The 22,075-nt window shown below is 30.3% G+C and overlaps 1 protein-coding gene across 1 annotated transcript in view; it reads left to right on the forward strand.

Moving 5' to 3' along the window:
• Positions 1–22,075, forward strand: part of LOC111642627 (nuclear pore complex protein Nup88-like) — a 91,797-nt gene that overhangs the window by 51,367 nt on the left and 18,355 nt on the right. Inside the window, exons 4-7 of the mRNA XM_023388998.1 lie at positions 1,012–1,189; positions 1,295–1,424; positions 6,689–6,787; positions 14,610–14,796. Of these exons, the coding sequence (XP_023244766.1) occupies positions 1,012–1,189; positions 1,295–1,424; positions 6,689–6,787; positions 14,610–14,796 (594 nt within the window). The remainder of the gene's footprint in view (positions 1–1,011; positions 1,190–1,294; positions 1,425–6,688; positions 6,788–14,609; positions 14,797–22,075) is intronic.

Consider the following 22,075-nt stretch of genomic DNA (forward strand, 5'->3'; position numbering starts at 1 on the left):
GGGTCACTTAGTGAAATCTTGGGGTTGTGAGATTTTAATGCAAAATATTGAAAATAATTTGTGAGAGTTTGAAAATGACATGCTTTGTGTCATAGATTTTGTGAGTTCCGCTTTCTGTCACTTCTGGTGCAGTGAGATAACAATTCAGCAACACTGTAGTGTGAACTAGTGTAGTGTTGGCACTTTTCAGTGTATTCAGTTGTCTCTGTTCCATTGTAACACAAGAGTGAACTGTGGTACTATACCATTATTGTTTTTACAAATTTGTATATATCTTTATTTTATATTTTTTTGGGTTGCAAAAAAAATCACAATCATAAATGGGGTGGTAAAAAATATAAGTTTAAGAAGCCCTGCGGTAGAGCATTGATTATCCAAATACCAATCAACTGAAACATCGGTTAACCAAAAGTGTTCCAGTCAGCAAATTCAAATTTCTGCTAGTGCTGTAGTGCTGCAGCACTCTCCCTGCCAACCTAAATTATAGGCTTACTTTAATGTACTATTTTATGTAAGATATGTATTTGTAAGACATGTGATACAAAATACATACAGTACTGTTTTGTGTTTAATATATTTTTTCGTAAATGGTCAGTTATCCAAACAACCCCAGTCTTGAATTGTTTCGGATAATCGATGCTCTACTGTACTTTGTAAGTTCATATAACACCTACTGAAGTTCTTAAAGAGAAAAGGCCAATTTTTTTTTTAAAGAAAACATATGAAGTCACATTAACATTATTGGAGTTACATAGTCATTTAGACAAAGATGATGTTGCTATTCACCCATTTTACACTAACTAAAGAAGTTAAAAGTAGCATAAACTGAAAAAACATTGAAATCTGAACATCTGAATTGCATTTGTAATTTATTTTTTACAAGACACACAAAAGAAATTGTGCTCATAACATTTGCATATATAATAAAAAAATATATGAAAAATATAGTAAACTAAATAAATTGCTGTTAGTTCTAAATTTAATATTTTGAAACAATTTATGAATTTCTAGATCACAGAGTAAAGTGAAAGGCCCGTTAACTATGTATCCAAGTGCTATTGATAATTATGGTATTGATAACTGTTCACTAATGTGTCTGCAAGTAATGCCACCAGTATTAGTAATTTCTACATCTTATGGTACATTGTATCATTGCATTGTAATTAACTACTTAGAAAAAGAAAATTTGGTAAGTATTTTAGTTTATTTTGTAATTTCTTTTGCTATGTAATAATTGCTTTTAATAGTTTAGATGGGTTTAATATATCTTTTTTTAAAATTAAAAAATTTTTAGTCAGAATCAAATGAAGAAACAGAATATCATCCAATTTTATATGTTTATGAAAAAGTAGAATTAGAATTAACGTTGACACCCGCAGATGAGAAAGATGATACGGAATTCTGTCCAATACATTTGTATAAAGGTAAAAGAGAGAAAATTTTACTTGAGATTTAAAAGATAAAGAATATATATAATATATTCATATATATAATAATATATATGTTACTGTGAAAGACCAAAATTAGAGAGTGTCGATATTCTCAGGTGACTGTCGACACATACAAAATATGTCAGTGAAAGACCAAATATTTGGTTATATTATTATACATTCGAACAATCTCCGGTATATGTCAACAAGCACAGATAAGCTTTGGTGGATGTCAAAGAAATTGTTAATACTTTGAATAAAATTTGAGCAGTGGCCATAACAAATACCATATTCCAAAGGAAAATATTGAAGAGGAGCTTCAACCCACCACATTTTTATATCATGCTGTGACTGAACAACATTTCTATAAAAAGAGTGGCCGCGAAAGAGAATCTTCTACTGTGAGCAACGAAAATGTTGTGAACCTCAAAAAGAACATTTCCTTTTGCTCAAATTGGTGATACCGTATGAATATAAGTCCCTGATGTCGACTGTGGCCATACAGATGCCCGAAATATGTTGGTGGTGTTGTTGGAATAGAAGACTTTGACTTTTATAAATTAACAAACAAAAATAGTATCTTCAAGCAGCTTTATGCCTGTAATCAGTTCATAATTTGTAAAGAAAAGTTACTTTACTTTCCATAAATGATATTTCTTCTCAAGAAATATCACTGAGAGAAGCAGCTATAGCTAATTCAAAAAGTGGAGGGCAAGGCTATACACGCTGCCACGAATAAATGCAGTTGTAAAAGCAAGGGACTCTTGTGCAATTCAAAGTGCCATAACAGTTTAAGTTGTTGCAATAAATAAGATTGTATAACATTAATCACATAATTTATGTGTAAGTTTATTATTGTATTATTTTCTTTTCTGATTAAGAATGTACTGTTCGTTTTAGGTTCAACAGTTTATTTACATGTGCTCTTACTTAAGCTTTCTCCTATTTTGACATATTGAAGAGTTGCATTTTTGTCTTAACGTAATAAAAATATTTTTATTTAACATTCACCATCAGTGCATGCTGAATGTCGACGTTTGCCAGTGTAAGTGAGAAATAATGATATTTTGCAAATATTTCGTACATACATGAAACAACTGTGTGAATGCTGACATTCACTGGAGAATGTTGATGAAAGTAGCATAAGAATTGCACAAGAGTCCCTTGCCAGATATCGGTCATTCACAGTAACATATATATTTTTCATATTTTACTATTATTAAGACTGTTGCATTTTAAAACTTATTTCTCTTTTTTACTGATATTGTAAATAGATATCTTATTCTTACAATGGATATACACAACTAAGATACTGGATTACATATTTTGAAAGCTCTCAGTAAGATTCTCAACGATTCAAAATTATCCATTTTAGAATTATTGTTTTTGATATTGTGAAAATATTTAACAATGAATGGAATTAAAATGTTTTTTAAAGAAAGTCTTAAATTTTATGTGGATGATAACTTATGGAGATAACTGCTTCTTCTATTATAATTTAATTCAAATCAGAGCATATTCCTGATAATAAGTTCAATTATTTAATTTTTTTCTTCATTCCTGTTTATCATTTGTTTTGTTTTAAACTGAAGTTGAAACTAATTTATTCCAAAAACATTTAATTTTATTTCAAAATTTCTGACTTGTGTGTGTTTATATATATAACCATCATTTCTAAATCTAATTTATAGTTAATTTAAACCAAACAATCNTAAGAATAACATTTTAAATATAAAAAGCAGTATGAAAATTCAATCAGCAGCCAATGTCAGATGTCCCATCAGTTTTTATTTATTTATTTTTTTTTTACTTTTTCCATTCTGTGAGTACCAAGAGGACATTTTTTCCCTGTGTTCATCATGGGTTTAGTCACTTCTTCTATTATAATTTAATTCAAATCAGAGCATATTCCTGATAATAAGTTCAATTATTTAATTTTTTTCTTCATTCCTGTTTATCATTTGTTTTGTTTTAAACTGAAGTTGAAACTAATTTATTCCAAAAACATTTAATTTTATTTCAAAATTTCTGACTTGTGTGTGTTTATATATATAACCATCATTTCTAAATCTAATTTATAGTTAATTTAAACCAAACAATCTGCCAAATTATTGGATTATTATATGGTTAAGTTAATTATTAGAAACTAATTAATCTGCCTATTTCTAGACAAATTAATTAGTTTCTAATAATTAACTTAGCCATATAATGGGATGTGAGAAAAATTCTGGACTGTTTTTAAATCACAATACTTAATCAAAAATTGAAGTAACTATTAAATATTATATATAATTTTAAAAGACATTTTATTTACAATAGTGTAGAATTAATTAACATATGGCCCATGGTGATGCATCATAAATTTGTTTTTATAGACTTGCAGCTTTTTGGATAGTTTTCATGTCAATTTTTTAAAGTGAAAGGCTGATTCTTTGGATCATTTCTGTTATTTTCTGTTCATCAACCTTTCTTGTATACTATTTGTGCTAAATATCTAAAGAAATTTCAGTTGACTGGTATTGTGGCAGATTTGACAGATTATGTTCTTTAGGTACAAGAGGAAAGTTTTGGCTTTGAGGAACTTTACAGTTGAATTTGCATAGTGAGATGAAGCTTTCTCAGGCCAAAAGATGAAATCATCATTTTGATGACACTTGTTAAGAATAGGTAACCTATTAGAATTTTCTTTAGACATTTGTTTTGGTATATGTCAGCATCAATTGCGAGGGATTCCTTCTTAAAAAATGACTTTGAAACACATTTTGGTGAACTGAACAGTATGATTTTTGCTTCAAATTTCTTCTTAGATTTGTACTTCACTTCAGAAGGTGCTTGATTTTCTTGTTCACATAATAAATTTCATATCCTGGCATTTTCATGCCAGAGAGAGAAAAGTACTTTTTGTTATCCAAAATGAACTGTTGTTTCCAAAATCTATTATGAGTCATCTGTATTGTGTTCAGATTTCAGCAATTTTTTTAGCAGTGTACTTTGGGATCCTCTTTTTCTGCTTTTTTTCATGTCCATCTTCTTACCTATGTATGTTCAATGACAGTTGAATTTTTAGCTCCTCTATCTGGCTAAGTGAATTATGGTTGTCAATTTGTAGCAATGCTCTTCAGTTTTTAGCATTCCTAACAATCAGCTTTCTCTCATTTCCTGGCCTTTTTTTCACATTCCATATATTTCTTACTTAAAAATATTATATACAATTAAATTTGCTATGGCCTTTGGCTAAAAAATACTCTACCATCAATTTTTTGAGTGGTTCACTTTACCTTCATACATTTGAGCAATGTACTCTCTTAATATACCCTCTTTTAAAATAATTTTTCTTAACTGATGCAAAAATATTGGAAAATTCACATGCTGTAACTAAGAATATATAATGGTATAATTTTTGGCATGGAGATTTTAAAATGATCTTTTTGAGTTCAAATTTATGATGCTTTAAACTCAGTCTAGATTTATTGTCTCACCCCATTAATGGCCTGATAATTTGGCACATTCTTTGGTTTAAAATTTCTGACTATTTTTTTAATATTATACAAAGTTGAATTTACCTGCGATATATATTGCTAAAATAAATCAAGAATTGTGTTGATTTTGTATTAATTGTTGGAATGAATGTATTTTCAGTGACAAGTCGTGAGTGGTCAGTTCTGTTTATATAGTTTAATCATTTAGAAAAGAAGTTCTTAGACTTTTTAATGTTGTTAAGATGTAAACTGAACTGATCACTTAGATCTGTCATAAATTAAGAAGTTTTTTCCTCTAATATGAAATTGTCATAAACATTTATTTTTTTTATGTAAGGCATTCTTTTTGGAATTTGAAATTGTTCCAAAAAGATAAAAGAAAAATTGATCAAATCAGAAACAAAGATAAAATTGCTTTCAAACAAAATTTTAGTAGTATCTATCTAAAGGAAGTTTTGTTAAATTTGAAATGGTACAAATGGAATTTTACAAGCCAATTTAACTATTTGTTTTATCTTGTAAAATTAAGAAGATATTCATCATTTGAATTAGTATGAATGTGGATTGTGATGACAAAAATAAAACTTAATGTTACAACATTATGATTCATAACAAAAAGTTGACTAATCAAATTTTTACTTTTTACACAGTTATAATGTTATTTTTTTTTACATATTTTTAATACAGAAACATTATTTTCAATGAAAGTTATATTGTGATATTTATTGCAAAAACAATTGCATTTAATATTTACAACATTGCTTTGAAAACTGCTTTGTAGTCTAATATGTATATTTTTAATGTAAATATACATTATATACATTCTGTTTTCTTAAAATATTATTGTGTGTTAATGTATATTTTATTTGGTAATGTCTTGAAAATAACTGTAACGTGAACGTAACTGTAAATTACGAATAACAATATTTATTAGTATGGCTTGTGAAATAGCGCACATAAGAGAACTTAATGGTCTATGTGTAAATATCAAACAAGACAATACTTTTTATATAATATGTTGAATTCATAACTCCATGATGATACATCTTTTAATGATGCTTCTTGTTTTTCCATGTAATAGATAATTAAGAATAACATTTTAAATATAAAAAGCAGTATGAAAATTCAATCAGCAGCCAATGTCAGATGTCCCATCAGTTTTTATTTATTTATTTTTTTTTTTACTTTTTCCATTCTGTGAGTACCAAGAGGACATTTTTTCCCTGTGTTCATCATGGGTTTAGTCAAGCTTACAAATGAAAGTAGCTGGGTGGTGAGGGATAAAGCCTCTCAAATTTAGTACATTCTCACTATCTATCACTATCACTATCTCTGGCTGCTTGCTCAGACTTAATCCTGGGTCCCTAAAGCAGTAAACTGACAGTTTAATCACCTTGGCATCCAGTTATCCAATGATGTCTCATATATCTTTTTTTATTCCTGCCTATGCATTTTTGAATACATTCCAAGTTATATGACTGATTTATAGTGATATGCATATTATAGCTATTAGAAATCAGTTTTATTGATATTACAATTACTATTCTACTGTAAATGATATGTAAAACTTGCTGACGTTTCTAGCAATTCTAATCATTATATTATTTAATTAAACTGCTTATAATTCAATGATTTACGGTAATAAATTTAAATAGGAAATTTTTTGTGACGCAATAATAGAACTAGGTTATTTTAACTGTTTATGTTTATTTTATGTAAATAATTTTAAGAAGAATCATTAAATTTAGATAAAAATATTTAAGAAGATTTCCTTTTCAGATTTCAGTTCAAATGTAAGATATTATTGTACTCATATTGCTGGAATTCATGGAATTGCTCTACCTTTAATTCAAAAATTGGAGCAGTTTGCTGAAGTTGGTAAGTTTTAATTTTTATTAATTAAATATCAAATTTCTATAAAATAATAAAAATGTAAATGCTTTTGAAATATTTTTGAATAGCATTCAGTATTATGAACAATGAATTTATTTTATAGTTGTTGGTTGAAAAAATTAACCATTAACATACAGTGAAGAACCATTTACATGTTTCTAATGGAACTGGACCAAAAAGATATAAATCAAAAGACATAATCAAAATTTATGCAAAGATAGCATTACTAGTAGTACAATTCATTAAAAGTTTGTAACGATGAGTTTTTATGACAAACCCATAATGTTATAAACTTTTAATAAATAGTTTAATGTCTACACTTTATTTTATATTATAAAACAGTAATTCTTTTTATTGTATACCTTCTTTTGAAGTTTCAGTGATCACTGATCAAGTACACAACTCATATACTGCAATAAATTACAAATTGTTTTTGCCTATTCAAGACTGAAGTATCTGCCATCTACGAACATTTTTTCTAATTATAGAAAATTCATTCAGAACATTAAAAATTGTATATTAGTAATTTGGATTGGAATAATTCCTGAAATAAATTTATATTGGTAAATGAACATTGTTTGTGGAGTTTTTTGCTCTTACAGGAAACTACAAACACGAGACTTTGTAGTCTGATCACTTTTTATACTTGTTAACTAATAAACTACCAAGTGTAGAGAGAATAAACTTGGTTGGATCAGTTTTATGCTATGTAATTCCAGATATTTAAAGTAAGCAATATAAGAATGTAGCAGATAATGTGTTCAAGAAATTCTGAATGTGTTTTCTAACAGAATATTGCAATAGCTATTAGCTGTATTAAAAAGGGTACAACATATAAATGAAATTTCATAATGAATTTAGACATATAAATGAAAATATTTTACAATTGAAAGGAATGAAATGTTTTAAGAACATCATAAAACAATGTATAAACATGACACATATAAACAATTTCACTGTACATAAAAGCATATTTTATTAAATTCACTGTTCAGCTTTTGTTGAAATACTGCTATTTATACTTCTTGAAAAAATATAGAACAGTTAGGTGTTATATATTTTTAACGTAATGAAAAAAATAATTATACTAACAACTTCTTTCACTTTATAATTCTTTTAAAGATTTATATTATTTTTTATCATTTTATGTTATACATTATATGGTTTCAATTTGAATTTATATTAAATATTCCAAAATCTTAAAAGTGTCTAATTATTCAGTTAAAAACATACAGTGGAACCTCGGTATACGACCTTACTCTGTTCCTGATGTTTGGACTTATACCAAATAGGACGTATACCAAACCAACGTTTCCCATAAGAAGTAATGTAAAAATGATTAATCCGTTCTCATGTAAAAAAAAAGGGCNCATTGAAAATGTGAATCATCAGTCCTCTCGAATTTTGTTATTCACATCATAAACCAAATCTTCAGAAGTCAGAGGTCGGCCAGGGCATGGCTCATCATGCACATTAACCTGCCGGTTCTTGAACATTCTCACCCACTTTCGATCTTTACTGTGTCATATCATTATCAACATAAACATTACAAATCTGAGGTGAATTTCCACTGCTGCCAAGTTTCTTGCACTCAAGAATCGAATAACAGATTATATCTCACAGTCAGCAAGTGACTCAATTTTCTTAAACATTATAAACTTTTACAGCTCAGCACACAGACAGACGATACGGCTGCAGATGGTGTCAAAACGCATGCAAAGCATGCTCGGTGCAGATGTACATACGCACTACCGAAATCGCATGTCATTCTCACTCTCATTCATAAACGGACCTTATTTAAAAAATAGTCCTCGTAATTTTAAAAATATTTAGCATAATATACAAAAAGTCTCTGGCTGTAAAGGATAAAACCAACATTGCATATATTAATACGAAATCAGTTCATTTATTTTGTTGTAAATGCTCAAAATGACACTGTAGCAACAATACAAAGATGAAAATGGTTGATAGTGGCATTATAGGTAACGTAGTGTTACCATCTTAAAAACTTTCCATATTCACTTCTATATCTCCAACATCATGTGGTGCTGCTCAGTACACATTGTGAACTTATATTTTTGAATGACCTGATAGGAAAAAATTCAGCAGGGTTAAGTTTAGAGAACATGGTATGGACATGGTACAGGACTGCATTGTCCTATCCATTGATCATCAAATTGCTTTGTGAGTAACTGATTCACATTTGTCCAGAAATGAGCTGGTGCATCGTTGTGCTGGTACCAAATTGCCATAGTTGTTTTAATGCTTAAACAAACGATTTGTCCATCATGTGTAGGATATTAATTAATTTAAGATAGTGGTCATTAAAGATTATGCTGGCAATGAATGTAAGACTAAGAACCTGCTCATGGACAAGCTTTTCCATCCCCTTGTCATAAAATGTTTCCACCAGTGAATTGAGATGGCCTTAACAACGTTGTTTTGAAGATTGTCATTAGTCAAACCTCTGCCCTGCTAGCCATGTTTTCAGTTCAGGAAAGAGGTGGCGGTTTTCATACATTAAAAAGTTTTAAGCTGGGTGGAAATCTTCACCACCTTTAAACGCTTAGCATATAGCCCTGATTTAGCACCAAGTGACTTCCACCTCTTTCCTTAACAGGAAAAGTGGCTATGAGGGCAAAGGTTTGAGACTAATGACGATATTCAAATTTAAATTTGTTATTTAGAAGCAATTTTACATATATTTTTGAATTGAAATAACTGCTATTTTAATCAAAAATATATGTATGCAAAAATTTGTTATATGGAGAAATTTGCTATATAGAAGTTCGTAACATGGAAGTTTGATTGTATATTGGTATTAATTCTTTGACAGGTGACTCCATTTTTATCATCAAAAAAGACATCAATGTTAATAAATTTTAAGAAATTATTTTATTATTTGATTGGTAAATGGTTTCAAAAGGCTATTTATGTCTCATCATCAGATCCAACACCAAAATTTTCTTAATAACAACACTGACAAATCAAACATAAAATATATAACTACTACTAGTAGTAGTACTGTGTTTTATGTTCAGTTTGATAGTATACTCCTTGAAATTTATTAGTGTTGATGTCTTTTTGATGATAAATACAGTCGACCCCCCTATAAGATCATTGATTATTCCGTTTTATATGAATTCCATGTTGTACGAGTCACTTAAATTTTACAAATACGTGAGCCGTTCACAGCCCGGTACACGTATTTGTAAAATCTAAGTGACTCGTACAACATGGAATTCATATAAAACGGAATAATCAATGATCTTATACGGGGGTCGACTGTACTTAAACTGTGTGAGCATTAATTTTTCTTTTTTNAATTGGATGGGGAGATTCACATCGCGACATGCTTCTGTGCAAGCAGACACGTAACGGGGACGGGTACCTTGACGGGAGGTGCATCGGACTACTGAGCATGTCAGATTAAAAAACGTCGGACTATAGAGGGACAACTGTACTGTAAATATTATTAAAATATATTTTTTTAATATTCTACATACTTTTATCTACTTTCCTATATAATTTCCATTTTTGTTCAAACATTTGTCATACCGATCAACAATTTTTTGAATTCCGACTTCAAAGAAATCTGCTGCCTGTGAAAAAGCCTGATCCATGACTGTAGTTTTCACTTCTTCTTTGTTGTTGAACCATTAATCACCAAAAAACTCCTTTAAGTATCGAAACAAGTGAAAATCACTGGGTGGAAGGTCTGGACTGTAAAATGGATGATCCAGTTGTTCCCATCCAAAAGAACTGATTAGACCTTGTGAAACATTTAGAAACATGTGACCTTGTATTGTCATGGAGCAACATCACACCGGAAGACAGTAGACCACGGCGCTTGTTTTGTATGGCATGCCGCAATTTTCTTAAGGTCACACAATATGCATCAGAATTGATTGTTGTGCCTCTCAGCATAAAATCCACTAACAAAATTTTTTTCCTGTTCCAAAAGACATTTGCTACGATTTTTCGTGCTGAAATGGACTGCTTGCCGTTAGTTGGCAAAGATGTGTGTCGCCATTCCATTGACTGTCGGTTTGGACTCAGGAGTCATGTGAGACAACCAAGTCTTATTTCCTGTAATGATGTAGTCCAACAATTCATCTCCTTCCTGATCGTATTGAGTCAAAAACGATAAAGCACTGTCCAATATTTTTGTTTTGTGATCATCAGAAAGCAGTCTTGGAACCCACCGAACACAGTTTTTGATAATTCAGTTTCTCTGAAACAATGGTATACAAAACTGATGTTGAAGCCTGTGGAAATTCAATTGATAACATTGAAAATGTGAATCATCAGTCCTCTCGAATTTTGTTATTCACATCACAAACCAAATCTTCAGAAGTCAGAGGTCGGCCAGGGCATGGCTCATCATGCACATTAACCTGCCGGTTCTTGAACATTCTCACCCACTTTCGATCTTTACTGTGTCATATCATTATCAACATAAACATTACAAATCTGAGGTGAATTTCCACTGCTGCCAAGTTTCTTGCACTCAAGAATCGAATAACAGATTATATCTCACAGTCAGCAAGTGACTCAATTTTCTTAAACATTATAAACTTTTACAGCTCAGCACACAGACAGACGATACGGCTGCAGATGGTGTCAAAACGCATGCAAAGCATGCTCGGTGCAGATGTACATACGCACTACCGAAATCGCATGTCATTCTCACTCTCATTCATAAACGGACCTTATTTAAAAAATAGTCCTCGTAATTTTAAAAATATTTAGCATAATATACAAAAAGTCTCTGGCTGTAAAGGATAAAACCAACATTGCATATATTAATACGAAATCAGTTCATTTATTTTGTTGTAAATGCTCAAAATGACACTGTAGCAACAATACAAAGATGAAAATGGTTGATAGTGGCATTATAGGTAACGTAGTGTTACCATCTTAAAAACTTTCCATATTCACTTCTATATCTCCAACATCATGTGGTGCTGCTCAGTACACATTGTGAACTTATATTTTTGAATGACCTGATAGGAAAAAATTCAGCAGGGTTAAGTTTAGAGAACATGGTATGGACATGGTACAGGACTGCATTGTCCTATCCATTGATCATCAAATTGCTTTGTGAGTAACTGATTCACATTTGTCCAGAAATGAGCTGGTGCATCGTTGTGCTGGTACCAAATTGCCATAGTTGTTTTAATGCTTAAACAAACGATTTGTCCATCATGTGTAGGATATTAATTAATTTAAGATAGTGGTCATTAAAGATTATGCTGGCAATGAATGTAAGACTAAGAACCTGCTCACTCCAGATGCCATATCACAGGTGTGGCCAGACTTTTATCCTTTAGGGGCTACTTTTTTGGTAAAATATAGTCTGTGGGCAACTATGAATATGGGCAAACAATTTTAGGATTTTTTATGCGCATGCGTTAACATTCAAGGGCATTGTTCATCGGGATAAATACAAACAGTATGGGTACGTTGCACAGACAGTCTATTATTGTAAGAATAAATTATCAAATTAAGATTTTTAAACATTAATTTAAGTGAAAGCAAATTGTTCAACTTTAGCTTTGCGGGCTACTTTCAAAAACTTTGTGGTCAATCGGTCGACCACGGTCTACGTGTTGGCCATCCCTGCTATATCAGATGTTTAGTGTAAAATATATCTGGTGTCACACATTTTGTATACATTATAGAGCATATTTGCTCATTATTTTGCATATTGTGGCAGTTAAACAAACTATTCCTGAAAAAATACCTCATTAGTTTACAAAATGTGCTGGAGTAATTATTGTTTGTCATGATGTATATTTAACATTATGTTGCACCATTCAAATTGCTATGCTACATCTGCTGCATGTTTTGCTAGTTGTAGATAGCTGTTGAATGCATGCATGTCATGGTAACAAAATTTGATGTATTTGTGACTACTGCAATTCATATTATCTTGCTGCTTTACATATGCTTGCTTATATCTGGATATGCATGGAAGTATACCAAAAGTTTGACATCACAAAGACAGATCAGAATCATGACCTTTGACTATGCTATCTGTTTGCATCAAGTACCATAAGTTTAGAATCATTGTATATGCTGTTGTTGCAGCTGGAAAGCACTCATTGAATTTATATGCTGCTTCTTATGTATTTTGTCTTGTTTCTCCATAAAGTATGTGGGCTGTTTTTTTTCAAGCTCCAATGATCCGTAAAACAAAGACAAGTGTAAATAACAAAATGAATTTATTACCAAAAGTTAGGTACAAACATGGTTACTTTTCGACATAATCACCATGAAGGCTGAGGAATTTGTCATATCTGTGGATGAGCTTTTCCATTCCCTTGTCATAGAATCTTTCCGCCAGTGAATTGAGATGGCCTTAATATGTTGTTTTGAACAACGTTGAAAACTATCTATCCCTTTTCTTTTTTGAATAAATGAATTTATTATACTGTAAACATGCATTGGATCTTTTCAGTATGCATGAGTATATGCATATGATATTATACATATGCATATATTCATGCAATACTGAAAAGATCTCTTTGTATCTGAATATATGTTAAAATGAACATCTATATACAGGTAACCCTGTATAACCCCCATAACGGTAGTTACGTTCCAAAAAATTGCCGTGTTATGCGAATCCGTGTTATGCGAAACAAAGAACTAGTATGAAAAGGAGGGTTAGGTTCCAAAAATTAAAAAGCATGCTACTATATTTTCATAATTAAGATAAATATCTTTATTAAAATTTTCTTAAGTGATACATATTAATATAAATTAAACAATGTTTTCTTCGTCATCACTAAAAACACTATTAATTAACCGAGAGCGTTTTCTTTTTGGCAAGTTATCCTTATCCTCTGAGCATTTTTCTGCATTATCTTCAGATCCATGCTTTACCTTTTGCAAAATGTATGTAATTTTAGATTGCTTGCTTCTAGTTAAAAGGTCTTTATAAATTTCCTTATATGGTGCTAAGCACTTATGAAGAATAAAGCAAGTATGGAATAAGGGAAAAACATTCGGCAACATCAGAAGCAGAAGCGTCGCGATCTGGCAACATTGAAACAAGTTTCGAGAAGGACCACGTGTATCGACAGAAGGCGAGAAGAGAAAATTTACATACTTAAGTACTAATAGTTCACGAAAATAATAATTTTCGTGAACTATTAGTACTTAAGTATGTAAAAATTTATTACATTTCATGTTGTACGAGGGTTTTACCCATTTCTTGAACCGTGTCAGAGTGAATCCGTGCTATAAAAGTACCGTGTTATATGGGGGATGGTACCAATTCTCGAACCGTGTTAGAGTGAATCCGTGCTATAGAAGTACCGTGTTATACGGGGGTTACCTGTACTAGTATATAATATGTCAATAGTAGTCAAAGTTTAATTTGTGCCACATATATAGCCATTTAGAGATAACAAGTGGAAAACTTAGACAGCATTACAGTGAGCTTTCAAAAATGGTAAAAATATTAAGTTAGAAGGGATAAATTACATTACATTAGATCAATTGTATTAAATTATTTACTGCACAGATGTTGGTCCATTCAGTAAATTAACTTATTGTTTTAAGCATTTAGATATAAACAATTGTTAATTTTACAATTGTATAAATGTTAAAAGATTATAATGTTGTTTATATTTAAATTTTAAAAAGTCATATAATTTTAATTTTTAACTGTAGTTTGTAATAGCTGTAGTTACTACATTAGAGTTAGAAATCATTATTGCATTTATTTAAATATATGTATGTATATATATATATATAATATGTGTTAAAGCAGATAAATCTTTAATGTTTGTTATAGATGATGCTGAAAATTTTCTTCCTCAACTAGAACATCAAGAAAGTATTGTTGAGCATGTAATATGTTCCCAACCATTATCAACTACTGCTCCTGCACCAATATTAGGATTTGGTTTAACAATTAGTCCAGTTAGAACAGTATTAATTTCTTTATTATCATCTTGGGAATTTATTTGCTTACCTCTTTTGTAAGTTTATTTTTGTTACACTTTATCATCAGTTTTTATTACCATATTTTTGTGGAATGACCAGCATGCTAATATATCCAGGGAAACCATAAAATAGATATTTTCATATGTTAAAAACAGACATGCTGGTTTATCCCGGAGAAATGCTAGCATGCCAGTTTAAGTGAGGTTATACATCCCTTTCTAGAAGGCATATTAAAAAAAAAAACAAGTTTATATCTAAAACTGAAACGGTCAGAATTACATCAAAAACTATGATTATATGTTTAATTTATTTGTTTTGTCTTCATTCTAACGACATAACATACTCATGGAATTCCAAAAGTCCTTTTTTTATGTGTATTTTTATTGTTATTTAATTCAAAATTACAAAAATAAACATATTAAATTTAAGACACTTGCCATAAATTATCTTAGCTTATATGGACTAACATGATTAACATCAACTTTGTATGAAATTTTGAGAGGAAGGTGTAATTTTTAAGGTCAGGATAGATGGTCAGTGTAGCCCACATTGACTAACTACTACTATTACTAACGTCAATACTTTGTTAATTATTTTATTGACTTGTAAACCAAAACTCTCTTTTTTATTGTAAGTCAGTCAAATTACAGTGTTGTTATTTTATTGTACTCGGAAGAATTCTTTTTTTAACGTTTAGTTAATAACTAGTTCTGTTATATCTGATTAATTTTATATTGTAGTTACAGTTTAACAGGCATACTGGTATCCTCATTTTCATGCAGCATGCCAATCATTCCACAAAAATACAGTATGAGTTTGTGTAATTAAGATGGGCCAATGTTGCATACATTTTTTTTCAGTTTTATTACTGTATTATATAAATATTTTAAATAAATAAAGTTGTACTGGACTTTTTGTAAACTTTCGTACTGGATTTCCTTTTGCTCTTGTAATTCTTATGAGTAAGCATAAAATTGCTTGAGAGAACACATCATATAAGAACACAACTAAGATGGAAACAAACTTTTGTTTGGTTCTGAGGATGTTCATTTCTGACATGTCCCTCATCATTCTTTTAAATTTTCCAGCAACCCTTCAGTTTTTTCTATATTATACTGTTACATTCATCTAATGTTTAGATGTTTGTCATATAGTGATTGTTATACCACTTTTTAACACTTTAAATGAGTTTTATTCCTTTTTTTTTACCAACAGTCTTTAATTTTACAGTTTTAATTGCATTTTATTATACTCCATTTATAATTTACAGAATATAAAACTTTGTATCAATTATTTATTTTTATTGTTTTAATGGAATTTTACCATAATCCACTTTTATAAAATACAGGTATTTTATTATATTCAGTTGTCACAATTATCTATAACATATATGTAATTTATATCAACAAGATAGCTTTAAAATTTAAAAGAGGACTAATGAGGGACATGTCCAAAATGCATATATTCAAAAACTAACAAAAGCCTGTTTCCATCTTAGTTGTGTTACTGTATGATTCATTCTCTCAAGTAATTTTATGCTTACTCATAAGAATTTTTAAAAAAATATCTTACTTTTTACAGTTTTTGATTATTTGATTAATAAGTAAATTTTATTTACTTATTAATAATCAAAAACTGCATTGATTATATAAAATAGTCATTTTAAACATTAAAAATTTCATTAGTTATATCTAGTTACAATTGACCCATACTTTATGACTTCTTTTGCAGTTAGTATTAATTTTTATACCATGATATTTTATGATTTATGAAATGATTGTTTTTAATCTTAGTATGCTTTTATATAGTTTAAACTGAATTTCAAGCATATAACTTTAATTTTTGATAGCTTGCTCAATAGCAATTTTCCAGGAATCAATTAGTCATGAAAGCAGGAGGTCTACTATACAATATATTTAAGGACTTTTATAATGATAGTAATTATTGATTTTAACTTTTGTTAATAATTATTAATATAAAATTATCTTAACCTATTAACATCTATACACAAACTTTGATATAGTGCCAATATTTGTTTATCTCTGAAATTAAATCTAGTAGATAGAAGTAAATCTAAGAAACATTAAATTGTGAAATAACAATAAGTATATGTATCAATGAGATGTACAAGCAGGTTAGACTTTGAAGATCATGTGATTTGGTGATAGCAGTGTCATTTGCTATCGCCAATTGATGCAAATTCATAAATTTAGCAATTTACAGGTATTGAAATGTTCTCTATTAATTATATATGGAGAAAATTCGTTCATAAACATTCGTTGGTTCTTTGGAAGATGCTATATCAAAGTTTGAGTTTATATTCATAGAGCAGTGGTTCTTAACCAGTGTTCTGCAAACCTATCTCAAGTGTTCCACGAAAGAAAAGATTTGAAGTTTTTATTCAAATTTATTCCCATTGCTATATTTGTAGACAATTCCATGTTTTTATTTTATTCAATATATTAAAGATTATTAGTTTATTACTTCATTGTTTCCTGAGAATAGTAAACATGGAATTGCTTATCAATTTTTGAATGTATTGATACTAATACTCTGTGTAATAAAAAATATATGAATGGTGTTCCACGGTCTCAGAAAGGTTGAGAATCATTGTCATAGAGCAATGCAATGCTTAAATTAAACTATACAGATTTGCATAGTCATTTATTTTATTGTCCTAATTTTTTTGTATTCATTTTTAAGGGAGTTAGTAATTCTTGTATACAAAAGAACACCTAATTTTTCATTAATTGTAATAGCACGTGTCTGAATTAATTTAGAAAAACTTAGAAAAAAAAGCTCTGTTTGAGAGTGGGACTCCAGACAAACTCATTCCAACCAGTCAGTTGATGTTACCAATTATGCTTTCCAGATCTTTTAGGCAGGATATCTGATAAAATTTTCCAATATATTATTGATCTGATTCACTTGTTTCTATTATTATTTTTGCTTTCAAAATTTTTTAGAATTTCTTAATTCTTTTTATCCATTATGCAAGATGAAATACTGGTATTAGTCTACTAATATTTACACATAGTGTCAGTACTGTCTAAAAATTGGAACTAAAACAACCTTGTTTGACATGTTTAAGGACACAAAGAAAGCCTGTGAAATGATGCATCAAAGATAAACCTGATGTTTTTAAAATGTTATTCATGAGAAACATAATTTATTGTGTTGTTAAAAGAAAAGAGGAACTGACACAAACCTCACATACTCTTCCAGCACTAAAATTTTTGTAATGTACAAAGTACAAATGTTTTCAGTTTAGGGGCCAGCATCAGACGTCTATTGAAGATTTTGCATTGCAGGCAAATTGCATTTTCTTTAACCAGATGGTTTTGACACAAATGGTTAGTTTTTTAAATAGAAGATTCCCACTTTGTTAAAAAGATTTTTAATAAATAAACTTAAATATAATTGAGAGTGTAATATTAATTGCAGGCCAAACTTTTCTGGTTATGGAAAGTTTTTCAAATCCTAAGGATTTGTATCATGATAGTATAGTAATTGTAAATATGCAATACAGTAAAATTTAATTACTATAATGATAATTACTATGTGGTGAGGGATAGGATTAGACATATCCAAGACAGACTGTCTATGGAAACCTTCTTGTTTTTCAATCTGTCCAAATACAATCTCAGATCTCCTTGAGACATCTTAACAGGTGTCTGCCTGCATCTCTAGGAAACCAACTGATGCATATAAATTAGTTTCCTAGAACTATTTGCTTCTAATTTTATACAATTGAATATATTCTCTCAGTAGTTGTAAGTGTATATAAGTATTAAACACAGAATGAATGAAAAGTATAAATTCTCGCAGGAAAAAAACATGGAAGGAAAATGAATGTTTTTTCAATTGCCTTGAGCAACCATTGTCAGGTTAAAAGAATGGATTTGGAAATTGAATGACGAATGTTACAATTTAAATTATGTAAGGAACATAAGCATATATAATTCTAAGGATTTGAAAAATGTTCTGAAAACCAGAAAAGTTAGGCTTCTAATGAAAAATCTTGAATAGAAGCCTGATTCTGGCTCCTACAAATAGCCAAAAATATTTGCAGTTTACATATTACAATGGTTTTAATGCTGGAAAAGTATGCAGGGTTAGTGTGAGTTCACTTTTAGAATATTTCCAGCTATAGAAATAATTTTAAGATTTTAGCTATTACAGTATTTGCTTAATAGAAGTTTTAGAGAATAGATAGTTTGTAAATTTTTATCTACTATTTACTGGAAGCAGTGTCCACATAATCAAGATAAAAATACGTTAGTAGTCCCATTCACTGCTGAATAGAACTATCACAAAATTTCCAGAGATGCCAATAGGGCATCTCTGGAAATTTTGACTCTTTATATTCATAGGAACCAGCACTAGTCCATATATTTCTTAAACTGCTTGAACAAGTCCCATTCACCCATGGTTCTATTGTTAGGCCAGTATGACACATTTTGTCTGCCAATGCAGAACCACGTAGCAATATTTTGTGCCAAATAAAATATATGATGATGATGATGATGATGCCAAGGATGGATACATATTCATGCAGCAAAAATGTTTTTATACCAGCACATCTTGCTACACTCTTTTTCATGCATTTGCAGTGATTAACTTTTGCATTTTCAACATAGTACTTCAATACCATGATTTCTTCCAACAATGAAAAAGTGTGTGCAATTCTTATATAGCAATGGATGCAGCTGTCAGGAAGAATCACATAAAAGTTTTTCTTCAATTAAAAAAATTAACTTCTCTACATCTATTTTCATAGTTTAGTTTATTATAATCAACTACACACACAAATGTGAGCTACATGTGGAAAGTATCTAGTCAGCTTCAAGTGCATATGCACAAGAAAATGTTTGCACATCCAATAGATTTAAGCATATTTAAACTTTATAATCATATATGTTGATGAGCAACTTCCCTTGGGTAAAAATGCTCTTTATATAAAACATTTTGCTATATACTAAAACAATTTAATGTGTACTGATCAAACAAAAACATCCTTAGACCAAACATTTTCTCAAAATATTTAATTCTGATTTATCATGTTTTTTGATTTGTTAAAAAAATGCACAACAGAGCTTATGCAAACCATTGAAAAAACAGTTTTAAGCATGTTTGGTCAAAAATGTTTTAAATAAAGCCATTTTTGCTACATCAGTGTGCATATATCCTAAGTCAATTGCCTGCTCTAAACCCAGGTTTCACTGTAAACTTTTTACTCATTAAAAATATTATAAATATTACAGAAACTTATATATAATTAAAAAAAAAAAAATTATAATTTTAACATAATATTGTATTCTGTACATTGTATCATAAGAAGTGGTATCTGAAAGTTCCCAGACTAGCCCTATAAAAAGTTACAGGGTTATCTTATTCAAATTTGACTGCTATCCCTTTAAAAGTAGTCCCCTTGGGAGCATATACAGCAATCTCAGCAACTTTTCCACAACTCAGTCACCACAGACATCTACTTCCTGAAACTGTCATTACTGCCTGAGATTTGTCAAAGGTGTTAAAACAGACCGTTTTAGCCTCAATTTAATTTTGGAGAACAAGGCAAAGTCACAGGGACTAAGTTAGGTGATTACAGAGGATATGGGAAAACCACCATCTTGTTTTCTGCTAAAATCTGTTGTCTTCAACAAGATATGAATTTGCATGTTTTCATGATGCAATAGCCAATTGCCACAGTTCTTATATTTTTGTCACACAACTTCTCTCAAGTGCTTCAAAACATCACAGTAAAAATCAGAATTGACCATCTCACTGGGAGGAACAAATTTTTGGTGAACAAGGCCCTTAATGTTGAAAAAACAATGAACAGGGTTTGAAATGCACATGCCACTCAAAAACCTGTGTTCAGCATAATGAATGGTTGCTGTAAGCCTGCTAAAGCATGTTGACAGTCTCAATGGTAAAGCTTGATGCAAAATTTGATGAATGCACGTTGCTCAAATATGACAGACATCGTCACAATTGCAGACTGGTCCTCACACTACTACACAAAACCACATGTAATGATTGAATGCATGTCTACTCTCTGATGCTGTTCAGCTTATTCACTCCAGATTTGGAAGTGACGACCTTCATCAGTACATGCAGTTTGGTTGAATGGTAAAGTCATGATAGCTACAGTCCAAGAACTTTCTGATACCACCTTGTATAAGTCAACTGATTAAGTATGAAAAATTTTTGATGTATAATTGATGAAATGCCATATGCCATATCTGTATTTCAGTTGTAGCATAACGTGCATTTGAGCATCAACTTATACATCAAGTAAACTTATAAGTTGGTATTTTATATTTATTTTTGAATCAAATTAAGAAAAACTATATTATAGTTTTTCTTAATTTGATTCAAAAATAATATAATATACAGTAGATCCCCCTATAAGACGGTAGATACGTTCCGTTCTTTATGAATCCGATTTTGTAGGAATCACAGCCCGACGTGTGTGAAGTTTACGGACTACGTCTGTTTGAAAGGTTTTCTTCCATAAAATTAATCGATTCTAGACTAATTCGACTCAACATTTTCAAAATACGTATATCATTTTGGGAATAATTCGTATAAACTATGATATAAACAAAAAATTGTAGAATTAATTACCGAGTGTGCACCGTTCGACGTCGCCATTGCTTAAGCTAGTTTTCGTCGCGGAGCAACGCACCAAACGGCGGCCGCGTATTCTGATAAGTTATTTTTCTGCGAAAAATTCGTTGAACTTTGAAGACATCATTAATAGAAATAATTTTAATGGCCGTTGAATAAGAAATGTTTCTTTCACAAGAAATGTATAAAATTACAGTGCTGTATTAGACTTACGGTACCTAATTTACATACTGTACAGACAATAGTAAACTCAACTTACTCGCCTAAACTCTCTCCGTAGCGTGTAAGTAGTTCGGCTGCTCATCTACTATTGGTCCAGATTCGACCAATCCTGTCGCAACACGAGTCCGCGATGACGTTTTACCGCGTTTTACGAATCCCTTTTAGCGTCTTTATACGAATACTGTCACAATTTTTTCGCCGCGTTATAGAAATCCGCATTATAGGAATCCGCATTATAGGAACCCGAGTTATAGGGGTCTACTGTATTTACAATGGTCAATAAAACTATCAAAAAATGTACATTTTGTCAGGGCAACGACCTAAATTAGTTGTTACTTCCTATAATTTATTTTAACATACAGTCGACCCTACTATAACGTGCGTTCCTATAACGACAATTCCTATAACGTAGCGAAAAAATTGTAGCAACATTCGTATAAGAAAATCATTATTTAC

The sequence above is a fragment of the Centruroides sculpturatus genome, unplaced genomic scaffold (genome assembly GCF_000671375.1).
Source record: "Centruroides sculpturatus isolate CEXI.00-Female unplaced genomic scaffold, Cexi_2.0 scaffold1357, whole genome shotgun sequence".
In the NCBI taxonomy this organism is placed as follows: Eukaryota; Metazoa; Arthropoda; class Arachnida; order Scorpiones; family Buthidae; genus Centruroides; species Centruroides sculpturatus.